This window comes from Dasypus novemcinctus, chromosome 8, assembly GCF_030445035.2.
Source record: "Dasypus novemcinctus isolate mDasNov1 chromosome 8, mDasNov1.1.hap2, whole genome shotgun sequence".
NCBI classification, from domain to species: Eukaryota; Metazoa; Chordata; class Mammalia; order Cingulata; family Dasypodidae; genus Dasypus; species Dasypus novemcinctus.
In genome coordinates this window covers 92,413,020-92,439,902 of record NC_080680.1, presented here as the reverse complement: position 1 = coordinate 92,439,902, position 26,883 = coordinate 92,413,020, and the positions used below count along the sequence as shown (strand labels likewise).

The 26,883-nt window shown below is 39.4% G+C and overlaps 1 protein-coding gene across 1 annotated transcript in view; it reads right to left on the bottom strand.

The window, feature by feature from the left end:
• The window catches only part of SCAI (suppressor of cancer cell invasion), a 191,179-nt gene that overhangs the window by 44,639 nt on the left and 119,657 nt on the right, over window positions 1-26,883 (bottom strand). Inside the window, exons 7-12 of the mRNA XM_058302397.2 lie at window positions 20,091-20,187; window positions 18,971-19,069; window positions 18,675-18,827; window positions 1,211-1,312; window positions 861-962; window positions 288-366 (exon numbers count right to left, since the gene is read on the bottom strand). Of these exons, the coding sequence (XP_058158380.1) occupies window positions 288-366; window positions 861-962; window positions 1,211-1,312; window positions 18,675-18,827; window positions 18,971-19,069; window positions 20,091-20,187 (632 nt within the window). The remainder of the gene's footprint in view (window positions 1-287; window positions 367-860; window positions 963-1,210; window positions 1,313-18,674; window positions 18,828-18,970; window positions 19,070-20,090; window positions 20,188-26,883) is intronic.

Genomic DNA, 26,883 nt, shown 5'->3' with positions numbered 1-26,883 from the left:
CAAAACATAAAATTCTTTACAAAAAATATACCTTTAGCAAATTTGAAAATGAGCCATGAATTTAATATAGGAATTTTCTAATGATTTAATGACTTCAATGTATAATATTTCAGAAAAAAAAAATAGATTGGGGAATCTACAATTAACATTTTAAGAAATAGACTAGGTTTCAAAATTGAAGCCTCTCTAGAAAGCCTGAGATAGTCTGTGGACTATGAGCCATTGTCTTGTAGAAAATAAAGAGAATTCAAGCCCTGCTCATGACAGGGAGCATTCCTTTATTGTACCTTCACTATCAGAACGACCTGTGGGGAAAACGCCAGTGGCTGACAGGTAAATCAGAAGCACACTATTGGCAGGCAGCTCCTGAAATTAAAGAATATCACATACACAAAATAACAAATAGGAAAAACAAGAGTTTTATTTCACCTATGACATGTTAAAGTTGTGGGGAAAACAAAAACCTAAGTTAACATATTGTTAACTTTTCCAAGAGAAGATTTACTTCTGCTGGTTCTGCCTTATAACTCTCTACACAGCAAAGATTCCTTATAAATCTACAATCATAATTTATTATCAAAGTTGTGAAGATAATCTCTGCTTTAAAAACCCCAACATTTAAAGAAATTACTAATAAAAACCCAGAGGAAAGAGAATGATAATTAATCAATATTCCCATTAACTAATGGTGGAGAACATTCACATCATAAGGAATTTCCATTCCAAAAATGGCTATTCTAAATGCACTTTTTCATTTTAATATTCTACCTAAATTCTTGACTTCAAAGAGAAGAGTGACTCTCAGATCACATTTAGGGTACACTTTCCTTGTATAGTAAAAAATACTGGGTCACACATACCTTAAAAGATGCTGCTAAGAATGTGTATAGTTGGCTGAAGGTTGGTTTGTAGAGTAGATACTTGTGGGGATTTTCTCGTCTGGTAGGCTTGTCACCTGACTCCTATATTTACACACAGAAAACAAGTTGTATGTGACAGATGTTAATGCCTATTTTCACTATTCTCTTCATCAAATATCTTTCTTTTTGCTCACTATTGCTATTATTATGTTTATCTATTTCTCCTGTGCCTGATCAAGAGCACTTCTTTACTCACACTTGTAGCATTTGTTGAATAATGGAGGCTGCATTTCACGAAGAGCAAAGCCTGAAAAATGTAACCAAAATTGGAAATATGGGGAGAAGATCACCTGCATTCCAGGTTTATTCATCTGGGAGGCTAAATTCATTGGCTCCCTTTCCAGGGCTTGTAACATCCGGAACATGTCAACAGTCAGCTCACTGAACTTGACCTGCAAGAAAAACATATGTGACATTAATGTAGCTTGCAGACATTGAAGTCTGAAATTACATAATTACTCTTGACAATCATGTGTAGTTTATGACAGTGGGCATTTTCTTGTCCAGTATTTCATTGTGAAAAAATTTAAAAGACAGGTAAGTTGAAAGCATTTTACAATGACAACCATATGCCCATTATCTCGATCCTATAATTAACATGTTTCTATATTTACTTTATCACATATCTCTTCATCTATCCATCCATCAATCCATCAATATTCTCAATGTCATATGTAATAATAATAATAAAAAAGTCACGGAGGACTTCCAGAAAGACGGAGGATTAGAGAGACACAGGACTTACTTCTCTTCTAGAAAAATAGCTAGAAGACAGACAGAAACAGCCTGGGAAAAAAAAAAAAGTCTTTTAGAGCAGGAGTTCTTAACCTTTTTTGTTCCATGGACCCTTTTGCCAGTTAGATGAAAGTCACAGACTCCTTCTCAGAATGTAGTGGCAGATAGTTTTATGACACTCAACATCAGAGATCAGATAAAATAAAGAAAATAAGTTGATTTTTTTTCAATTCAAACCAATGGACCCCTGAAATCGTTCCACAGACCTCTTTTGTGGTCCATGGGCCCCTGGTTAAGAACCCCCGAGCAGAAAGCATTGAATTCTCCAGCCTCTAGCCTGTGGCTATGTACAGAACAGGGGTCCACCTACCCAGGAAAGAGGAGAAAGAGAGACACAGCCTAAGCCTGATTTAGCTTTTAGCCAACAAATTTGGTCTGCTGTGTCCCACTGCGCTATGATTTATTTTAGCAGCATTTTGTAGTTTTCTAAATATAGAAAACTATATGTACATCTTTGGTTAAATTGATTCTTAGGTATTTGGGTCTTTTTGTTGCTATTGTAAGCAGAATTTTTCTCTGGGTTGTAGCCTCAAATTGTTCAATAATGGTGTACAGAAACATGACTGATCCTTGCATATTGATCTTCTATCCTGTGACTTTGCTGAACTCATTATTTCAAGTAGCACTGTTGTAGACATTTCAATATTTTCTAAATATAGGATCACATCATCTGCAAACAGAGTTTTACTGCCTCTTCTCCATTTTTCCTTGTCTAACTGCTTTAGCTAGAACTTCTAATACAACGTTGAATAACAGCGGTGACAATGGACATCCTTATCTTGTTCCTATGGTAGAGGAAAAGCTATCAACTTTTCCCCAATATTGCGATGTTGACCATGGCTTCTTCATATATGCCCTTTATCATATCAAAGAACTTTCTGTAAATTCCTATATTTTTAAGAGTTTTTATAAGAAAGGGTTCTGGATTTTGTTAAATGTCTTTTCTGCATGGATCATGATGATCATGTGGTTTTATCCCCTTCAATCTGTTAATGTGGTATATTATGTTAATTGATTTTCTTGTGTTGAACCATCCTTGCATACCAAGAATTATGCATCATCAATTGGCTGTGATGCATAATCCTTTTAATATACTGTCGGATTCTATTTGCAAGTATATTGTTGAGAATTTTTGCATCTATGTTCATTAGAGAGATTGACTATAATTTTCTTTTTCTTGTAGTATTATATCTTTACCTGGTTTTGGTATAAGGGTGATTTTGGCTTAAGGGTATAAGGGTAATTTTCCCTCCTCTTCAATTTTTTGGAAGAGTTTAAACAGGATTGGTGTTAATTCTTCTCAAAATGCTTGGCATAATTCACCTTTAAAGCCATGAAATGGTCCTAGATTTTTCTTTATTGGAAGATTTTTGATGATTCAATCTCTTTTAAATGTGATTAGTTTGTTGAGTGCTGGTACTTCTTGTAGAGTCATAACAGGTTGTTTGCATTTCTAGAAATTTGTCCATTTCATTTAGGTTGTCTAATTTGTTGGCATATAGTTTCTCATAATATCCATTTTTTTCCCAAGATTTATTTATCTCTCCTCCCCCCACCCCCCATTGTTTGCACTCATTGTTTTCTCTGTGTCTCTTTGTTGTGTGCTCTCTGTGTCTGCTTGTCTTCTTTTCAGAAGGTACCAAGAACCAAACCTGGGACCTTTCACGTGGGAGAGAGGCACCCAATCACTTGAGCTACCTCCACTCCCTGTTTGTCGTGCCTCTCATTGTGTCATCTTGTTTCATCAGCTCGCCACGCCAGCCTGTCAAGTGAGCTTGCTATCTTTCTTATCTTCTTTAGGAGGCACTGGGGACCAAACTGGGAACTCCCAATGGTAGGCGAGTGCCCAACTGCTTGAGCTACATCCACTTCTCATAATATCCTCTTATGATCCTTTTTATTCTGTGAGGTCAGTCATATTGTTCCCCCTTTCATTTCTGATTTTATTTATTAGCATGTTCTCTCTTTTCTTTGAACCAGGTTTTGGTTTTGTTGATTTTCTCTATTGATTTTATTGTTCTCAATTTCATTTATTTCTGCTCTAAATCTTTATTATTTCTTACTTTCTGCTTGCTATGGGATTGGTTTGTTGTTCTTTTTCTAGTACCTCCAGGTGTTCAATTAGGTCTTTGATTTAGCCCTTTCTTCTATTTTAATATAGGTGTTTAGGGCTATAAATTTCCCTCTCTGCAATGCCTTTGCTGCATTCTAAAGTTTTGATAAGTTGTGTTCTCATTTTCATTTGTCTTGAGATATTTACTAATTCTCTTACAATTTCTACTTTGACCCACTGATTGTTTAGGAGTGTGCTGTTTAGGCTCCACACATTTGCAAATTTCCTCCTTTCCTATATATGATTCATTTCCAACTTCATTCCATTATGATCTGAGAAGGTGCTTTGTACAATTTCAATCTTTTTATATTTATTGAGACCTTCTTTGTGACCCAACATGTGGACTATCCTGGAGAAAGATCCAAGAGCACTTGAGAAGAATGTATAATGCAGTGTTCTATATAAGTCTGTGAGGTCTAGCTTGCTTATCACATTGTTCAGGTTCTCTGTTTCCTTGTTGATCTTCAATCTAGTTGATCTAAATAATGATGTGAAAAAAAAAATGTGATTAGTATGTTGAAGTCTCCAACTATTATTGTAGAGATGTTTATTTCTTCCTTCACTTTTGCCAGTTTGCCTCATGTATTTTGGGACATCCTGGTTAGGTGTTACTTCTTCCTAGTGGACTGTCCCTTTTATTAATATATAATGGCCTTCTGTATCTCTTACAACTTTTTTTTTGCATTTCAAATCTGTTTTGTCCACTACTAGTGTAACTACCCCAGGTCTTTTTTGGTTACTGTTTGCATGAAATATCTTTTTCCAACTTTTCACTTTTAGGTGATTTGTATCCCTGGATCTAAGGTGAGACTCTTGTAGAAAGCATATGGCTTACGATTTTAAAAAAATCCATTCTGTCATTCTATATCTTTGTTAGGGAGTTTAATCCATTCATATTCAATGATATTACTGTAAATGGATTATTTATTTCTACCATTTTCTTTGGCTTTCATATGTCATATCTTATTTTTGTCTGTCGTTTTACTCTTTTAGTTATTCTGTCTGTTAGTCTTTCCTTTTACACTCTCCTCAAACCCCTCTCTCCTGTCTTTTTCTTCCTGGCTGTAAAGCTCCCTTTAATGCTTCCTGCATACTTTTCAATGAACTCTCTTAGTTTTTATTTATTTGTGAATATTTTTAACTCACTCTTCATATTTGAAGGAGGATTTTTCTGGAAGAGACACTTGGACACTACAGGGAAGGCTACAACCCAATGAAATCAGCACCCCATGGGTAGGCTTTACCTTAGAATGTATAATGACCCAAGAGACACTTGGACACTACAGGGAAGGCTACAACCCCATGAAATCAGCACCCCATGGGTAGGCTTTACCTTAGAATGTATAATGACCCATTCCCCCAATGTAACAGAATTAGACTCATTTATAATTTCCTTACATGATTCTTTCACTCCTTTTAACTGAACCTATAATTAGCAATATATCCATTAAATAAATATATGTCCCAGAGAGTGAATCTTCAGTCTGTTTATATGCCAGTTGAGCCCTGAATCTCAGCAGAGTTGCAGCCAACACCTACTTTCCAGTTCATCAGACTCACCCAGGACAACTAACAAAATAATGATGATAGACAATCCCCATCCCAAAAAGAAAAGAGTATTTACAATTCCAAGCTAAGCAGTTCCTTCCAGTTGTCCCATAAGATTTAAGCCCCCTTGCAATCTGAAGCAGAGCAGGCATCACCTGCCTAAATCCTCAAGATTGAGGAATGAACAAACATTAAGGGGGAGAATACAACCATGGACCAAAATAGACATAATTATTGTAGTAACAGAAGAACCTGTCACATTGATATGAAGATAGTAGTTACCAGAGGTTCTGAGGGAAGGGCAAGGGAAGAATAAGTGGAATGTAGGGTATTTATAGGGTACTGGAATTGTTCTAAATGATATTGCAGTGATGGATACAGACCAGCATACATTTTGTCAAAACCGGTAAAATTGTAAAGTGCAAAGAATAAACCATAACATAAACTATAGACCACATTAGTAGCAATGCTTTGATATTTGTTCATCAACTGTAACAAATGTACCACACTAATGTAAGATATTATTAATAGGAGAGAATGTGAGAATGGAGTGGGGTATATGAGAATCACATATGTATATATATCCTTTTTTTTTTTTTAAAGGAGGTACCAGGGATTGAATCTGGGACCTTGTATGCACGAAGCAGGCATTCAACCACTGAGCTACAACAGCGCCTCAATTTCCCCAATCCGCTATTTTATTTATTTGTTTATTTATTTTTATGGTACCGGGGCCTGGGATTTGAACCCTGGACCTTGTATGCGGGAAGCCAGTGTTCAACGCTCAACCATTGAGCCACGTCAACTTCCCTAAGTTGGTTTTTTCATTTGTTTTGCATGTTTGTTCTTTTTTAGAGGCACCGGGAACTGAACCTGGGACCTCCCTCAACTCTTGAACTATATTTGCTCCCCAAATCCACTATATTTTTTTTAAAAAATTTGTTTACTGAAGTATATCACTCATACCTAAACATATACAAACAATAAATGTATAATAGTTGTGAACTTACAAAACAAACATATATAACATCATACAGGACTCTCATATCTCATCCTACCACCAATAACTTGCATTGCTGTTAAGCCTTTTTAACTAATGATTAAAGAGCATTGTCAAAATATTACTACTAACCAAAGTATTTTTCCCCCAATCAACCCTACTATTATCTTTTTATCATTTATATATGAGCATACTTAAACAATTAAGTGTACAGTAAAAGTTGTGAACTTAAAAAGCAAACATGTTAACATATAGGGGTCCCATACATCAACCCTCCACCAACATCTTGCATTGTTGTGAGACGTTTGTTACAAATTATTAAAGAATATTGAAAAAATCTTACTACTAATCATAGTCCTTATCTTATATTTGGTGAGTTTTTCCCCCAATCCACCCTACTACTATTTTTTAAATATATTTTTTATGACAGAAGTTGTAAACCTATAAAACAATCATGCACATGTGCAGAATTCCCAAACAACACACCTCCATCAACATACCACACTGGGTAGAACATTTGCTACAAATAAGATAATATCATCTGATTGTTACCATGTCCATAGTATACATTTGGCTCACATTTTCCTTACTGCCAAATTATCAACACAGTACATCTTTTGCACAGATGCAAGAATATTATATTATTACTACTATCACAGTCATAAGTCACTCCAGCTGTATTTTTCCCATGCTTCTCCACATTCCCGACATCCTGCAGTAGTGATGTAAATTTGCTCTAGTTCACAAAGGACACTTTGTATCTGTACCATCACCCACAATTCTCATCTACTTCTTGGTTTACTGTACTATTCAGTTCCTAGATTATTCTCTAGCATTCTGTCAGTTGGCATTTATATAACTAGACTACCATTTTCACCACATACCCATTTATAAACTAGCTGGTACTATGTGTTACCATCCACTCTATATATTTCTGTACTTTTACAATAACGCTAATTAAAACTTCTACATATATTAAACATCAGTAGTCCATCTCAGTCCTCCTCTTATCTCCTGTAAGAATCCACCACCTACCACCAGGTCTTGAAGCTATTTTCCTATAATTTCTTCTAGAACTTTTATGGTTCTTGCTTTTATTTTTAGGTTTTTGATCCATTTTGAGTTAATTTTTGGATAAGGCATGAGATAGGGGTCCTCCTTCCTTCTTTTGGCTATGGATATCCAGTTCTTTCAGCCCCATTTGGTGAATGGATTGTTCTGCCCGAGCTGTGCGGGTTTCACAGGCTAGTCAAAAATCACCTGACCATACACATGAGGGTATGTTTCTGAACCATAAATTTGGCTCTATTGTTCTATGCATCTGTCTTTATGCCAGTACCATTCTGTTTTTACCACTATAGCTAGGTAATATGATTTAAAGTCTGGAGACGAGAATTCACTTTTCCTTTTTATGATGTTTCTGGCTATTCAGGACACCTTACCTTTACAATAAATTTGATGATCATGTTTTCAATTTCTTTTTTAATGCTGGTGGAATTTTTATTGGAATTGCATTAAATCTGTATATCAATTTGAGTAGAACTGACTTATTAATGATACTTAGTCTTCCAACCCATGGGCATGGAATGTTCTTGCAGTTATTTAGGACTTTTTTTTATTTCTTTTAAAATTGAGTTGCAGTTTTCTGATTACAAGTGCTTTACATCTTTCGTTAAGTTTATTCCTGACTATTTGAGTTTTACCTTTGATATTTTATTTTCATCACTCTTTTGACACTTTCAGTTACTCATTGATATAAACTTCATTTCCAGACTCTCTTCCAGGCCTCTCTCTCCTGTTTTTTCTTTTCAGGCTCTAGCACACCCTTTAGTATTTCCTGAAAATCTGGTCTCTTGCTTAGAAATTCTCTCAGTTTCTGTTTATCTGTGAATATTCAAATCTCACCCTCATTTTTGAAATATAGTCTTGCTGGATATAAGATTCTTGGCTGGAAGTTTTTCTCTTGTAGTATCTTAAATATATCAGACACTGTCTTCTTGCCTCCATTGTTTCTGGTGAGAAATCAGCAAATAATCTTATTGGATATCCCTTATATGTTATGCATTGCTTTTCTCTTGCTGTTCTCAGAATTCTCTGTTTTTGGCTTTTGACATTCCGATGAATATGTCTTGGAGTAGGTCTATTTGGATTTTTTCAGATGGGAGTACGTTATGATTCTTGGACATGGATATCTGTTCTTCAATAGGGTTGGGAGATTTTCTACCATTATTGCTTCAAATATTCCTTCTGCCCCTTTCCCCTTTTCTTCTGGGACACCCATGACACATATATTTGCACACCTTTTGCTGTCATTTAGTTCCCTGAGACCTTATTCAATTTTTTTCCATTCTTTTCATCTTTTCTTTTGTATGTTCACTTTCAGAGGTCATTTCTTCAAGTTCACCAATCCTTTCTTCTGCCTCCTCAAATCTGCTATTATGATTCCAATTTTTAAAAATTTCATTTATTGCACAAGTCATTCCCATAAGATCTGCTATTTTTCTATGCATGCTTTCAAATTCTTCTTTGTGCTCATCCAGTGTCTTTTTAATATCCTTAATCTCTTTAGCTATCTCATTGAATTTATTAAGGAGGTTTGTTTGAACTATGATTAGTTGTCTCAAATCCTTTATATCATCTGGAGGCTTACCTTGTTCCTTTAACTGGGTCATAGCTTCCTGTTTCTCGGTGTGGATTGTGATTTTTTGTTGGTGTCTTGGCATCTGGATTACTAGAGTATTTATTCTGGGTGTAGTTTTTCTCTTTAGTTTAGTGCTTCCTGCCCTTCCTACATTGCTGGTTGTGCAGAAGGAGTGAAGGTTGTAATTGGTGCTATAGCTGTGGATGCTTAAGCTGCCCTAACTGCCCTAGGGACCAATGAAGCATCTCCCAATTTTCTCCTTTGCCAGGGGTAGGACAGAGTCACAGCTGTGTGGAATAATCCAGGTCGTGCAGGCCTAGACTGTAGTTGCCCAGAGAGACTGATGAAGCTTCACGCCCTTTCTCCCCTGCCTGGGGTGGGGATGGAGCTGCAGGTAGGGGCGGCAGTCTATGCAGAGCGGGTCCAAGAGGACTGCAGTTGCCCCAGTAGACTTCTGATTTTCAGTCTGTGCCAGCCAGTTACCTCAGTTACTGGATAGGCTGGTACAGGGCCCGCCAGCCTCTTCCCTGACAGAGGCGGAGCTGAAGCCTAGTCTAGGGCTGCAGGCTGATCTGGGTGAATGAAAGTGGTTCCTACCTTAACTGTGATTTTCGGTCAACAGAGTTCCCCTCAGGATAGGGGCAGAGTCAAAATGACAGCTACTGGCCTCTTTCTGACTCAGGCAGATTCACACCCCAGCTGTTCCCAGACTTATATCTTAGCCAGCCAAGTTTACCAATCAGTAGCCGAAATTGGCAGCCAACAGTTTCCTCCTCCCGTTTTTGGGAAATGGAGCTTCCAGTTCCAGTCACAGAACAGGTCCTGAGGTGGCTCATGCCGCCGGAGGAGTATAATCACCAGCCTCCGTGCCTTGGCCAGCAATTTCCCAGAGGCTTGTGCATGTCCCCGCAGCCTCCTCCCTGCCAGAGGTGGCACTGGGACCTAGGCTAGAGCAGCCATCTGATCTGGACGGAAGGAAACTGGATTTTCAGTCCACCCCACTTCCCCTTGTGCCGGGGGCTTCCGGACTCTTACTGACTTACGCAGGCTCAAACTTTAGCTGTTCTTAGGATTATACTTTAGCCAGCTGAATTTACTCTTCAGTAGCTGAAATTGGTTCCCAACCATCTCTTTCTCCCCCGTTTTGGGGGAGTGGAGCTTTCAATTCCAGCCTCCAAACAGTTCCCGAGGCAGCTTGTGCCTCCAGTGGAGGGTGGGCACCGGCCTCTGTGGCGTGGAGTGCTCTACTTACAAGTCTTCTTTGCAGATGGGCAGTTTCCTTACATTCCTTCAAGTATGTTGCAGGATGCTCTTCTGGCCTCCCGGAGCCCCAGATAGGTGCTTCAGCTAGCTCCAGAGAGCTCTGGGTGTTTACTAACTGCCCTGTAGCAGGACCTGGCTCTAGGAGTGCCTTACTCTGCCCCATCTTGCTTATAGTCTCTACTTTTTTCCTCCCACCCCCTCTTGCAACTTGCTTGTTGTCTACTGTGTCCAGTCGCTGTGCGCTCTTCTGTATTTTTACTTGTCTCCCTTTTTTTTGTTGGGTCACCTTGCTGAGTTGGCACTCTGTGGTGCTTGCAGGCCGGCAGCTCTCTGCAGCATGTGGGCGAGCCTGCCTTCACAAGGAGGCCCTGGGACGCAAACCCAGGGCCTCCCATATGGTAGACGGGAGCCCAACTTATTGAGCCAAAGCTGTTTCCCGCTATTTATTTACTTTTAATTCCCTCGTGGGCATCTCCTTGGTCTGCCATCAGATGGCGCTCTTTGGCAACCCTCTCAGTTCAGCCCCTGGTCAGAATGTGTAACTTGCAACATTGACTGCAACAATATGACAGAGGTTTCTGCCTCAGGGCTACTCAGAACCTCAAAAATAAAACTTTCTGAGAAGCTGTTGTCCAACCTTTGCCAGCAACCCCCTCCCTATTCCAAGGTACAAAATAATTCCACTCCTCTCTGTGCCCTCAATACCAGTACTGGTCGGTAGGGAGGGTGTTTGAGAAGGTTGAATTCTTTAGTCCCGTGCAGGTTCCCAGGGCAAATAATGGTATAGCCCCAGCCAGCCTGGAAGGGCCTGTGGGACACAGCAGACCAAATCTGTGTGTCAAAAGCTGGATCACCCTTAGGCTGAGTCTCTCTCTCTCCTTTCCTGGGGAGGTGGACCTCTATAGCCCAGTCTGTAGCTGCCAGCCAGAGGCCAGATAAATCAAAGCTTTCAGCTCTGAGGGTGGAGGGATGGGTGCCTATAGCAGCAGGTTTTACTCAGTTTTCCACAGAGATTCTTTTCTTTTGCCCCTTTCTCTTCTGGGTGGTATCCAGCTTTTCCCTGGTGTTCTTAGCCCTAGAACATTTTTCCCCTAGGCCATTTCTGCCTACCTTTTGCTATTTTTCTGGGAGAAAAGTGAATTCTGTGTCTCTCTAATCCTCCATCTTCCCAAAAGTCATTCTCTAGCCTTTTCATTCTCTTCTAACACATTCTCCTCTGCAGATAGATGTGTTACATCCCAAGAAATATAATCAGATTTGGTGATTGATATTATCTTATATATATTGATCCAGCAAGCCAGAAACCTAGAAGTTGTCTTCAATATCTACTTCTTCTCTACCTCCATATCCAACCAAATGCCAAATACTATTGGTTGTACCTCCTATATAGCTCTTGAAATTAACCTCATTAATGTAATATTATCCAAGCCCTCTAATATTATCCACAGCTCTCTAATACAAGATATTAATATCTCTAACCAAGATTATGGCAACAATTTACAATTTGCTCTGTCATACCCATTCTGGCTCCAATATGTTCTCCACAACTACAACTGAAATATTTCTAAAATACAGATCTCAGCATGCTTGACATGACACTACTTTTTACATTATCTTCTACTTATTATTAAGTTCTTAGCTCAAGCAATTGTTCTCAGAAAAACTTTCAAGGATTTTCTAGACTAGGTCAAATTCCTTGATTACAGACTCTCAGAACAATCCATTTTTCCTTTGTCCCATTTGTTCAAATGGAAATTTTATATTTATCCAGGTGTTATCTGATTAAAGAATATCATTAGAACCAGACTGTAAGCTCTATCAGGGAAAGCACCTTTTTTTTTTGTTTGTTTAAGATTATTTATTTATTCTCTCCTCTTGTGAATTGGTTGCTGTCTGCTCTCTGTGTTCATTCTCTGAGCATTCTTCTGTGTCTGCTTGTCTCCCTTTGTTGCGTCACCTTGCTGTGCCAGCTCTCCGCTGGTGCGGGCCATCAGCTCTCTGCAGGCATGGGCCAGCTTGACTTCACAATGAGGCCCTGGGATGCAAACCCAGGGCTTCCCATATCGTAGATGGGAGCCCAATTGGTTGAGCCACAGCCGCTTCCCAGCACTGTCTTTTTTTTTTTTCCTCCCATTCATTCCAGTGTCTGGTGCATAACTGGTACTCAATAAATATTTACTGAATGAATGATTTGTTTGCTGAACAAAGTCTCTCACTGCCAGTCATTAAAAGGATTACCATAATCAAAGTTATTTTTTAATATAAGGAAACAAAATAGCCAAATCTATATCAAAAGGAAAAATAAAGCTTCTGCTTCTAGTAAAATATGGATCAAATATCCATGAACACTACTCCTTGAAATGCAGAGATGAAAGTGCAAGAAGTAAGAGATTTCCAGGAATGAAGGAGAATAGGTTTAGGAAGGTAAGCGAGTATTAATGCCTTTGACTGTCCTGCAGCAATAGTAGCACGATACAGTTGGAAGATTGACTGGAAGATTTCAACACCCAGAAACTCAAATAAAGCTTAAAGACCAAAGGATATAACCTCAGAGAAGGAGCACAGTAACAAAAAAATCTGCTGCAAGGAGGCAGACACAATGGAAATAAATCTACCTTAGCCTTGGCTCTAGGTAGAGGGAGAGAAAAGTCTTCCCCAAAGAATTCATTGTTATTGTCTGGGTCCCTTATGGTTTGGGAATCTGAATTCACACTATTTGCATGGCCCAAAAATACTAAGGGTTTTTGCTTAAACACAACTAAACCTGGTAGTGCCACAGATTCTAGGGAAAAAGTAAATTCAGATTCTCTCTTGGAGGATGGCATCCTCAATTGAGGTCTCAAAGAATTTTAGCTGACAGAGTTACAACAATAAACTCACAACCAAAACTCACATATGAAGAAAAAAGGCACCTCTATTCAGTCAATATGGGATTCAATTAAAAGTGCAAATATCAGATAATGTTAAAAAAAAAGTATGTTTTATATGCTTAAGTAAACAAAAGGAATAAAATCATGATTAAGACATTAAAAATTACCAAGATGTGAAAAATAACCTAAAACTCTTAGAAATGAAAAATACAATAAATGAAATTTAAAACTGAATGGAGGAAGTGGATTTGGCCCAACGGATAGGGCATCCGCCTACCACATGGGAGGTCCAAGGTTCAAACCCAGGGCCTCCTGACCCGAATGATGAGCTGGTCCACATGCAGTGCTGATATGCGCAAGGACTGCTGTGCCACACAGAGGTGTCCCATGTGTAGGAGAGCCCCACGCGCAAGAAGTACACCCCATAAGGAGAGGCACCCACCGCGAAAAATGTGCAACCTGCCCAGGAATGGCACCGCAAACACAGAGAGCTGATGCAGCAAGATGATGCAACAAAAAGAAACACAAGATTCCAGGTGCCGCTGACACGAGCAGACACAAGAAGAACACACGGTGAATGGACACAGAGAGCAGACATCTGGGGGAAGGGGGGGCGGGGAAGGGGAGAGAAATAAATAAAAAATAAATCTTGGGAAACGGACTTGGCTCAGTGGTTAGGGCGTCCGTCTACCACATGGGAGGTCCGCAGTTCAAACCCCGGGCCTCCTTGACCCGTGTGGAGCTGGCCCATGCGCAGTGCTGATGCGCACAAGGAGTGCCCTGTCATGCAGGGGTGTCCCCCGTGTAGGGGAGCACCACGCGCAAGGAGTGCGCCCCATAAGGAGAGCCGCCCAGCGTGAAAGAAAGTGCAGCCTGCCCAGGAATGGCACCGCCCACACTTCCTGTGCCACTGACGACAACAGAAGCGGACAAAGAAACAAGATGCAGCAGATAGACACAGAGAACAGACAACCGGGGGAGGGGGGTAGAATTAAATAAATAAATAAATCTTTAAAAAAAAAATCTTAAAAAAAAAACTGAATGAGGGAGCGGATGTAGCTCAAGTGGTTGAGCACCTACTTCCCATGTATGAGATTTTGGGTTCAAAATCCAGTACCTTCTTTTAAAAAATGACAACAAAAAAACTTGAATGGAAGGAACTTCTGCTTCCAAGAAAGATGGGGAAGTTAACAATAAATCATAAAACTAGCTGAGAACAAGGAAATCTGAATAAAATATAAAAATCATCTAGGTAAAGTTATTAGAAAGGACACTAAAGGGAGTAAATTTCTGGAGAGGGGAGAATAGCAAAAAGAGGGGCAAATTATCTATAGTTGACTATTTTTCAATCTATATAACAGGTTGAGAATCCTGGCTTTGCCAGGAGAAAGAGTTCCAGATGAGGGACAAAGAAACCACTAGTGGTCTCCAAAGCCACAGTAACATAGTAGAAAGCTTAAGGGGCATCCAAGAGTCTGGTTTCCCTCAGGACATTTACCAAATTCTAAAGTTGCACATGGTAAAAGACTAAAGAGCTAAGACAAAAACCTCTAAAAATAAAAGTGGTATATTCTGCTGTCTTGTGGTGCTGACAAAGACTACAGCACAGTTCCCACCAGAAGGCATCATGGCAAACATACCAAGCTCTCAATAGAATGCTCTGGAAACGTAGGTCCTAAAAACAGGGTAAACCAAAGACAGACTGAACTTGACTAAAACTGCAGCTCTACCCTGACCTTGTTCAGATTCTGACAAAATTTAGGTGATCAGCCCTCATTTTATTTGTCCAGTAAAGGGTAAACCCTTGCCGTAGAATGGTATTATTACCTGGAATCTCTACAGTTTTTTTATACACAATGCCAGGGATTCAATCACAAATTATCAAACAAGCAAAGAGTCAAGAGGATGTAACAATAAAAAAAGGAGGGAAGCGGATGTGGCTCAACTGATAGAGCATCCACCTACCATATAGGAGGTCCAGGGTTCGTTCCCCAGGGCCTCCTGACCCATGTGGTGAGCTGTCGCACGCAGGGAGTGCTGTGCCATGCAGGGATGCCCCTGCATAGGAGTGCACTCTGCAAGGGGAGCCGACCTGTGTGAAAAGCATAGCCCTGCACAAAAAGTGCAGCCTGCCCAGGAGTGGTGCTGTACACACAGAGAGCTGGTGCAGCAAGATGACACAACAAAAAGAGAGACACAGATTCCCGGTGCCACCTGATGAGAATGCAAGCAGACACAGAAGAACACACAGTGAATGGACATAAACAGCAGAAAATGGCTAGAGGTGGGGGTGGGGGGCAGGGAGAGAAATAAATAAAATAAATCTTTAAAAAAATAAAAAATAAAAAAGGAGAGGGAAGTGGACTTGGCTCAATGGATAGAGCATCTGCCTACCACATGGGGGGTCCAAGGTTCAAACCCACGGCCTCCTGACCTGTATGATGAGCTGGCCCATGCACAGCACTGATGCGCACAAGGAGTTCCATGCCACGCAGGGGTGTCCCCCCACGTGGGGAAGCCCCACGCACAAGGAGTGTGCCCCATAAGGAGAGCTGCCCAGCGTGAAAAAAGTGTAGCCTGCCCAGGAGTGGAGCCACATACATGGAGAGCTGATGCAGCAAGATGACACAACGAAAAGAGACACAAATTCCCGGGCCTCTGACAAGAATGGAATTGGACACAGAAGAACACACAATGAATGGACACAGAGAGCAGACAACTGGGGGGAGGAGGGATAAATAAATAAATAAATCTTTTTTTTTTTAAGGGAGAGAGAGAAAGACAAACAACAGAGCAGACCCACAGATAATCCAGGTATTAGAGATAGCAAGAAAGGACTTTAAAGTAACTATGATGAGCATGAGCAATAAAACAGAGATAGAGCTAGAGAACACAAATTAAAAGACTGTGAATTTCACCAGAGAATTAAGATATATAAAAAAAGAACCAAATGGAAAACTCCAGAACTGAGAGAAACAATATACAAAAGTTAAAACTTAATAAAAGGTTTAATAGCATTTGGACATATGACAAGACAGGATTAGTGAACTGGAAAATAAGTTAACAGAAAACATTCTAACTGAAATCCAGGGTGAAAAAAATAATGGAAAACACAGAAAAGAGTTTAAGAGATATGTGTGACATTGTTGAAGGGTCTATAGATGTGTACCTGCAGTCCCAGAATTAGAGGAAAGAAGGGAGGAGAAACAATATTGAGACACAAAGGGCAAGTATGTTCCAAAATAGATGAAAGACATGAATCCAGATTCAAGAAACTCTGATTTTTAAGCAGGATAAGAAATCTAGACCTAGATACACCAGAGTGCAGAAGATATTAGAAACTCTTACAATAAGAAAGAATCCATTTTCTGTGTCATATGGTATGCATATATGTAGCTTAGTAGATATTGCTTTACACATTACTTAAATGGTTATACCAATTTACACTCCTATCAAAAAGGTATGAGACATCCAATTTTTGGACAAGCTTGCCAGGACTTGGTGTAATCAGTTTCTTTGTTTTGTTTGTAACTACTTTAGGAGGGTGATACGTCATTTATTTTAAATTTATATTTCTTTGGTTAATAAAATTTCCTTTGAATGAAAAACAGGGTGAGAAATTTCTCTACAAACCATATGTTTCAAAATCTGTCTACTTGGTATATACATATACACTACCATTTTAATAAGGTTTTAATTTTTCTTAGAACAATAATGTTTTATTGTTACCTAGATCTCTGATTGGTTAACAGGAACCCAAAGGTCAGGACCCAAGGGGCAGGTAGAGTTCTACCTGTGAAAGGGGGGTGGGGGGGAGTGGATTAAGGGATCTGGATGGAGGCAAATCTTCAGTTGGCTCCCAGGGGCCAGATTTCAAGGACAAGAGGTGGCAGGTTAGGAAATAAGAATACCGGGCTACAGGCTGGGCCAGAGTGAATGGGGGGGAGGGGATGGGGAGACGCGCTTTGGAAAGCAAAGAATGTCCAGTCACTGCTGGGAGTGGGTGAGCAAGCCCAAAAATCGTCCCTGGGTTCCATCACAACCAGGGTGCAGAAACTGGGGCCAAGGCGCTTTACGCAGCTCACAACCCATAATGTTCATCCATGGGGGTTCATGGACACGGGAGAGGGTGCGGCTGCAGCTGCAAGGCCGGCATGCTCAGTCCTCCCACCCCTTCGCAAATGCCTCTTCCAGGCATTTGACACCAGTGAGAATGAGTGCTGTGGACACGCCTTAGGGGTGGTCTCCAGGGGTCTGTTCACCATGAGCGTGCGTGCGGGGTTCACCCTGAAGTTCTCTGTGATGCACTCGAACATGCAAGGGCTCAATTTGCAAACCACCAGGGGCTGGCGTCCGAGGCAATCTCCACAGCAGCTGCTAGGCTTCCGTGCCCTGTGGCTACGAGCAGGTAGCCAGGATCGTGCAGGTGTGGGCACACCTCGTTCAACTTGCCGAAGGGGAATCGTCGTAGCCCACGAGGACAACACACCTCAGGCGCGGGGCCACTCGGTCGCCTCTGCCCCCGACGCGCCCTGGTCCTGGTTTGGCTCCCCCAGCAGGCGCAGCCCCACAGCATGCAGCTCGGCGCGCAGCCCCCAGCCGCCAGGCGCTGCAGGAACACCGCCTGACGCACAGCGCGGAACTGAAGAGCTGCTCAGCGAGCAGCCCCTGGAAGACCAGTGCGTGAAACCAAAGGACAGCTTGGGCTGCTCGAGCAGCCCCCGGGCGCCCTGCAGGAGGTCGACTGGCCCTCCTGCGCCTGACTGCTAAAAAACGTTATAATTTAGAAATTTGCAAAATGATGGTATAAATGCCAAAAATGATTTAGTATTAGAATAATTTAACAACAACGATAGCTGAATGGAAGGATCCAAAATTAAAACACATGACAAATAAATGCACTCACTGCTGACTCATTTCCAAGACCTCATAATTTCAAATTAATTAAATCCTCATCATCCTCAGAACTATTCTGTCATGGGAAAATTTTTTAAATTTGTATTTAACAAATACACTCAAACAACCCCTCAAGGAATGATGTACTAATAAATGCTACAATGTGTATGAACCTTAGAAACTTTATACAAAGTGAAAGAAGGCAGACACAAAAGGCCACATACTGTATGATTTCATTTACGTGAAATGTCCAGAATAGGTAAATGCACAGAAACAGAAAGTATAATAGTTTAGGGCTGGGGTGGGAAGACTGAATGCTTAATGGGTATGGGGTATGAAAATGTTCTGAAATTAGATAATACTGATGGTTGCACAACACTGTGAATGTACCAAAAGCTACTTAATTGTATACTTTAAAATGCTTAAAATCGTGAGTTTTATTTGATTTGATTTAAAAAACAAAATCCTCTCTTCCCCTTTTTCCTGACTATAAAAATAATGTACAATAATTTGCAAGCTTATGTGATTTTTTAAAAAATCCTCTTCCCTTTTTTCCTGACTGTCGATAAAAACAAAAGTACTATGTTTTGCAATGAATTTGAAGCATAATTTCTTTGCAGTTCCTCACCTGATTATTACAATTACCAATAATGAGTGCATCTGCCAGTGACAACTGTCCCACAATCATGCCCTGTTCCAGCAATGGGGCTCCTGTTTCAGCAAGTCGATTAGATGTGATAACAATGGTATTATCATCATTTAATACCATGACAGGGTCTGCCTAAAGAAAGAAGTAATAAGTAGTTAATAGACAAAATATTAAAATACTAAATTATTCCTCCTTGATAATACACACACAATAATTAAACCACATAGCTCTTTACTTATCCATAATTATGACAACCGTCCTTGTCAAAAACTAACCTCAATAAAAGCTGCTACTTCTTGCAGCACCAGGTTCCATTCTACTTGATCTTCAGTATTAAAGCGGTGAGTATAATCTTCGATTTCATCTGACAATTCCTAATTTTAAAATATCAAAAAGAAATAGGGTTTTATACAAAAAACATAAGATATCTGTACTTTATCATACTTCTGACAAAAATTGATATAGTTAAGTTTGATTATCAATATACTGTCCCAATTATAACAGAAAATAAAGAATTGAAACTACATGGATTTGCTTCAAAATTAAAACTCGAGATGATACAAATCAAATAAGATCTTTATAGATATCTAGGGTGACTCATAAATGTTCAGAGCTATATCAGCAAAGAACTTATTAATAGAAAACTGAATAAAAACCCAAAATTTTTAGAAAAAGCATGGCAAGACTTGAATATACATTTTTAAAAAATGAATACTGTCTTCCTTATTTTCTCTAAATTTATACCATGCTATTTTTTCAGAAATAGTCTTATTAGTAACTGGAGCTGGGGGACGAGAAAGGAGAGGTATGTAGAGCTACTTCTATTGGCCTTATCAAAGCTATGCATGCGATGCCTGAGTAGCAAGATTTTAAAAGTATGCCATCAAAACCAATAACTTGGGTACAAAGTGCAACCAGAATTTAGTATGAAACAATTACAGGTATTAAGTGGATCCAAAATACAGTTAACTCTAAATGACCTGAGTGAATGAAGGACAGACTGATGGAGACACTCTAAAGTAGTGGAAAAACCAAAAGTCATTCACAATACCTTCACAGAACTTTATTTGTACTTTTTGTTGATCTAACCATTTAATTATATTCTATAAAAATAAATAATTTTGTCTCCATTTCCCAACCATCCATTGATGGACTGTGAAATGTAAAACAGGCTAAAAGGACAAAAGCAAGTAATTAAGATGATTCACTATGATTAGTATAAGACTACTTGAAATAGGAAGACAGCTGGAAAAATTTTTATCATTACCCTTTTGAAAATTTACCATACTTTGAATGTTATAATTATTTAACTATATCAAAATTATTTTAATCTTGAATCTATTAAAAGCTCAAAATTACCCATATACAATTAGATTTAGGATTTTAATTATTTACCTTTACCAGATCCTTCACAACATCCATTTTGTTGAGGAGAAGACAAACTACTATAAATCTTGCATAGTAGCGTAGCTTCTTCACTACCAACTCAGGTCTATGGTAGATAAATGGAAAAGTACTTATTAGATTTAAAAAGGATATGTGCATTTTTTATGTTTTCAAGTTTCTGACAGCTTTTACTACTCCTTGGATTCTTTTCCGCACAGCTGTAAACATTTTCACATGTAACCATGTAGTCTCTTAAAAGACATTCCTTATTTACTGATTCATTAAGCCATTTTTCCATATATTCATTTATTAATAAATATCTATTGAGAACTTAAATGTGTTAGGCACTATGCTAACTGCTAGGAGTACAAAGATTTTAAAACTATAGACAGTCCTTTTCTTCACAGATCTTAAAGTAAAAAAAGTACTAAAAATACAAGAGACAGATAGTACTTAAACACAGTAGAATAAATATAACAATAGGAGAAATAAAGGGTGCTATTTGATCTTATAGGCCTGGACCTGGGGTGAGGGGAAGACTTCCTAGAGAAAGAATATAGGAAGATTACCACAGTAAGAAATATGAGAATAGGAGTCCTGGGAAGGACATTATTTGTCTTGAAGTCTCATTTTTCTGATATTAATTTAGTCAAGCTAGCTTTCTTATGCTTATTGTTTGTGTATCATATCTTTTCCATCATTCTACTTTCAATCTAGTTGAATCTTTTTATTTAAATGCATCTTAATGCATACTTTGTAGACAATGTATAGCCTTGCTTTTTTTAAAAAAAATTATTTTTATTTATCCCCCCACCCTCAGAAAGATCTCTCATCTGTCTGCTCGTTGTTTGCTCACTTTCTCCAGGAGGCATCAGGAAGTGAAATAGGGACTTCCCACGAGAGGCTCGTGCCCAACAGCCTGAGACACATCCAGTTCCTGTGGGCTGTGCCATCTGCAGGCTTGTGGCATCTGCTTGTTGTGGGAGGAGGCAGCATCTACTCATCTTCTTTTAGGAGGCAATAGGAGACCGAACCAGGGATCTCCCATGTGGAAGGTGAGGGCCCAAGGAGTGCCTACATCTGCTTCCCTATAGTCTTGCTTTTTGAAACTACTTTGACAATTGCTGCTTTCTACTTAAGGTATTTAGATAATTTACATTTAATGCTATTATTGATATGACTGGGTTTGAGTCTAGCACCTCGGTATCTGCTTTTTTGTTCCTCTGTGTTTCTTTCCTGCCTACTTTTATGTTAACTGAATAGTTTTTAGTGTTCTATTATATAATCTCTATTGGCTTTTACTTATACCTCTTCTTTGTTATTTTTCTTTGAGTGGTTAAACTAGGAATAGCAAAATGCATCCTTAACTTTTCAAAGGAAATTACAATCAATATGGTACCTCTTCACATCTGACACTTTATAATTATCCATTATCAATTAAAACCTGACATTTCTAACTTCATTCCCTGCTTTCCAAATTTTGAATTACAGATACAACCTTACAATAGAGTAATTCCATTTACTGCCCCCAATCTTTTGTATAACTGTTGCCATATCTGGGCGGCTCTCTTTACAGGGCGCATTCCTTGTGCATGGAGCTCCCCTACGCAGGGGACACCCCTACGTGGCACAGCACTCCTTGTGCACGTCAGCACTGCTCAAGGGCCAGCTCCACACAGGTCAAAGAGGCCTGGGATTTGAACCAAGGACCTCCCACGTAGTAGGCGAACGCCCTATCCATTGGGCCAAGTCTACTTCCCCATGCTGTTTTTAATTATCCTTTTTTGATGATAATATCTTCATTTGTTCTCAACATTCTTGCAAAGGATTCTTTAACTCTTTTTCAAACAACTACTTTTTGGCTTTGTTGATCCACTCTAGGGTACTTTTTTTAAAAAAGATTTATTCTACTTATTTCTCTCTGCTTCCCCCCCAGTTGTCTGCTCTGTTTCCATTCACTGCATGTTCTTCTGCGTCCACTTGCACTATCAGGCGGAACTGAGAAATTGCATCTTTTTTTGTTCATCATCTTGCTGCATCAGCTCTCCATGTGTGCAGTGCCACTCCTGGGTGGGCTGATCTTTTCTTCATGCAGGGTGGCTCTCCTTTCGGGGGTACTCCTGTGTGGCACAGCACTCCTTGTGTGCAACAGCACTGCACATGGGTCAGCACACCACACGGGTCAGGAGGCCCTGGGTATAGAACCCTGGGCATTCCATATGGTAGGTGGACGCTCTATCAGTTGAGCCAAATCCACTTCCCACTCAAGGGTAATTTTATAATCAATGTCACTAGCATCTGCATTCACTTTTATTACTTTTATTTGTATTTACTCTATAGTTCTCTCAATTTCTTTTCTTCAATGTTTAGTTCATTAATTTTTCATCAGTATATCTGAGTACCTCTTTAATAGCATTCTGTAAATACATATATTTTATATTACAAGTATTAGCACTCAGTATTAAAATCTTTACTATTTCTTCTTGGAAATATAATGTGTTGACTTCAACTTGCTTTAAAATAATACAGGAGGAGGCAAGTTCATATTGGTATAGATGAAATAATACTGGCCATGAGTTGGACTGTTAAAGTTGGATGATGAGTACCATGGGTGTTTAGTATTCTTATCAGTGTATTTTTGTATTTGTTTGACCTTTCCACAATGAAAAAAAAAATTCTTCATTGACCTATGAGTTTAGAAATGTGTCTATCAGTAGAGAAATTTATTTTTTTAAAGTGATGTTTTTGTTCTTGACTTTTAATGGAATTGTACCATAGTCAGAAAATTTATTGAAGCTTTTTTTGTAGTTAGTATAAGACATTTTTCACAAATGTTTCATACAAGCTTGAAAATAATGTGTATTCACTTATTGCTGGGTGCGGTGTTCTATACACATGAATTACAACCATTTTTAATCATAATACTCAAATCCTGTGGTCTTACAGTTTTTGTCTTCATATATAAAATATTAAACAAATTATATCTGAAAGTCTCTCATTATATTAGAGAAACTGTCAATTTCTCCTTGAAAATCTGCCACTTTCTGCTTTCAAGACTACATTATTGTACATATGCAAGTTTAGACACTTGTATTTTCCTGAATTGTTCATTTTATCATTATGCAGGAAACCTATATACTTAAATATACTATTTGCTTTATGTATTAATAATACACAGATAACTATATTAGCATTCCTTTCCCTTTATATATTTTTCATTTATCTTTTTTCTGCCTTTTAATGAAATTTTTCTGTGTACTTTCTAACAGAGGGTCTTGTGTTAAGAATGTATAACTGGATTTTCTACAAAATGTATAGTGATTATCTCAGTCATTTAAATGACATATTTAGATCACAAATATTTACCATGATTACCAACATATTTGGACTTACTTGTATTTTATGCTTTCTATTTACAAATTTTTTTCTATTACATTAATTATAATTTTGTTATTTACTTTTCCCTTTCTTACTTTTTTGAAGTTATACATTCTCATATTCTTTAAAAATATTTCTCTTAAAATTTTAATTAACAAGAAAAGTTTACTCTATCCATCTTTTTTTTTAAGATTTATTTTTTATTTATTTCTCTCCCCTACCCCCCCACCCCCGTGTCTATTTCCTGTGTGTTCGTCTGTGTCCACTTGTGTCAGTGGCACCTGGAATCTGTGTCTCGTTTTGTTGCGTCATCTTGCTGTGTCAGCTCTCTGTGTGTGCGGCGTCATTCCCCGGCAGGCTGCGCTTTTCGCACGCTGGGTGGCTCTCCTTATGGGGCGTACTCCTTGTGCATGGGGCTCCCCTACGCGGGGGACACTCCTGCATGGCACAGCACTCCTTGCGTGCATTAGCACTGTGTGTGGGCCAGCTCATCACACAGGTCAGGAGGCCCGGGGTTTGAACTTTGGACCTCCCATGTGGTAAGCAGTAGCCCTATCCGTTGGGCCAAATCCGCTTCCTTCTATCCATCTTCTGAACATTGAATGGATCCTATTAGAATTCTTTACCCCTTCCCTTCTTTTATTTTATTCTTAACCAGGATTTAGTTCCTTTTTAATTAAGTAATATCAGTTATTAATATTTCAATGATTACTGTTTCATGATGTCTGTTTTTTTTTTAGGAAACAAGGGGATTTTTTTCTCATCATTCTTTCTTGTATATCATCCTTTCATTTCTGTTTCAATTGTCAACTTCCTAAATTAAATCTTTAGCAGCTATTTTATGTCACCAAAATGACCACGTCCCAGTAAGAATGCCAAAACACTGCTCAGAGGGAAGCAGACTTGGCCCAATGGACAGGGAATCCACCTACCATATGCGAGGTCCGCGGTTCAAACCCTGGGTCTCCCTGACCCGTGTGGAGCTGGTCAATGCTCAGTGCTGACGCGTGAAAGAAGTACCGAGCCACGCAGGAGTGTCCTCCGCGTAGGGGAGCCCCACACGCAAAGGAGCACGCCCCGTAAGAAAAGCTGCCCAGTGCAAAAGAAACTGTAGACTGCCCAAGAATGATGCCGCACACACAGAGAGCTGACGCAGCAGGATGACGCAACAAAAAGAAACACAGATTCCCGGTGCCGCTGATAAGGATAGAGGCGGTCAGAAGAACACACAGCGAATGGACACAGAGAGCAGACAACTTGGTGGGGGGGGGGAATAAATAAATACATCTTTAAAAAACAAAACAAACACTGCTCAGAGTGTTACCCTGGGTTTTCCTTATTTTCCTGATAGCTAAGCTATGCATTTAAAGGAATGATACATTTTTTTTTTCATCTGGCATTTTTAGGTGTTGTAACAGTTTTTTAGGTTATTTAGTCTACCACACTGCCAAAAATAGAATTCAAAACAGAAAGAAAATCATTAGAACAATGAGGGACAGTAGTGTCAATAAGTACTTGAAATATAATTAAACTTAATTCCTTTAATTTTGTGATAAAAATAAAATAGGTTCTATAAATATTCATCACAGATTATACAACTGTGTAACACAGATTATAAGCTTATTTATTAAGTCATGAATCGGCAAACCTTTTCACTAAGTAAGAGTAAATATTTTATGCTTTTCAGGGCACATATTCTTCTTTGCTTTTTGTTTTGTCTTTTGGAATTCTTTTTAAAAAATGAAAAACCTGGAGATCGTCCTCCAGGGCAGCTAGTTAACAGCCAGGAAGTGTCTGAAATAAAAATTCGGGAGTTCTGCAGGCCAAAAGAACCCTGTACACCATCCAGAGCAGAGCAGAAGGAAGAGACTGATAAACTGAGGTAAAGAACTCTAACTCTCCACACTGCAGAGGCTGGGCTCCATCAACCACTCTTGCAGCAGGCCACCTTGGGGTTCAGCTCCTAGCTAGAAATAAAAGTCTTCTGACCCAAGAATGGGGGGAGGAGCAGGGGGACATGGGGGAGGGGGTGACATAGGGGACGATATGGGTGAGCACAAATCACAGCTTTTGATTAGTAAATTCAGACAACTAGGTCCTGGCTCTGTGGACAACTACAATTTCAACCAGCCCCAACCCTGCCCTCAACAGGGATGGAGTCTGTTGAGAATTAAAGGCACAGTACCACCTAAGGACTGCAGGGAAAAGTTTGAAGAACACCATCTGTTGGGAAGGACAGGAAATCACAGATTCTGGAAGCCATCAAAGAGAAGTTTGGAGACCTTCCAGGTTTCCTCCTCCCAGAGTACTTTGGAACTGATCTGCACTTCCCTTTGTGTGTCCCTGTCTCTGTCTTGATAGGAAAATTCTGAATTGGTGGAAGAATAAGTTGAATTAAGGGTGAAAGAAGAGCCTTAGCACAAAACCAACTATGGCAGTCTGAAATTATTTATGAATCCCAAAATAAGAAAGATTATGTTTGTGAACTGGTCTGTTCCTCTGGGTGTTATACCTTTTGATTCCCACTCCCTGCCGTGAGATGGCTACTTCATCTGTTTGCTCGTTGTTTTTGCTCACTGTTCCCAATCATTGTATGTGTGTTGTTTTGCTTGTTGTCTCTGTTTTTCTTCTTTAGGAGGCACTGGGAACCAAACCTGGGGCCTTCCATGAAGGAATTAGGAGCTCAATTGCTTGAGACACATCAGCTCCCTGATGGTTCTTTTGCATGTTATCTGCTTGTTGTTTGAGATCATTGTCTGCTTGTTTTGGTTCATTGTCTTCTCACTGATTTTGCTTATTGTCTACTCCTTGCTTCTCTGTCTTCTTTAGGAGTCACCCGGAACCTCCCATGTGGGAGGTGTGTGTTCAACTACTTGAGCTATATCTGCCCCTGGATGTGATAACCTTCAGTTGTACTAAATTCAGTGAGGGGCTTCTGATTATGTTTATTTGATGATATCAATTTGTGGCTAATAATTGGGCTATGTCAGTGGGGTGTAGCTCAGGTTGAGTCCCCACCCCCTCTGTGGGCTGATATAAACAGACACTCACTCAAGAAGACACACAGAGGAATAGATGTGGCTCAAGCAGTTGAGCACCTGCTTCCCACATGGGAGGTGCCAGTTTCAGTTACCAGTGCCTCCTAGAAAAAACAAAAACAAATAACAAGCAAAAACAAACAAAAACCAACTCAGGGGAGCTAATGTTGCTCAGTGGTTGAGCACCAGCTTCCTCACATACAAGGTCCCAGCTTCAATTCCCAGCCCCCAGTAACTCAAAAAATAAAATAAAATAAAAGAAAGAAAGAAAACACACAGGAAGAAAGAAAGCTTTGTTATTTTTTATCCTGGGCCCCAGAGAGAGATAAGCCAGTCACCTGATAATCTGTAGCTGAGAGAGAGGAAGTCCTGAGAAACAGACAAAC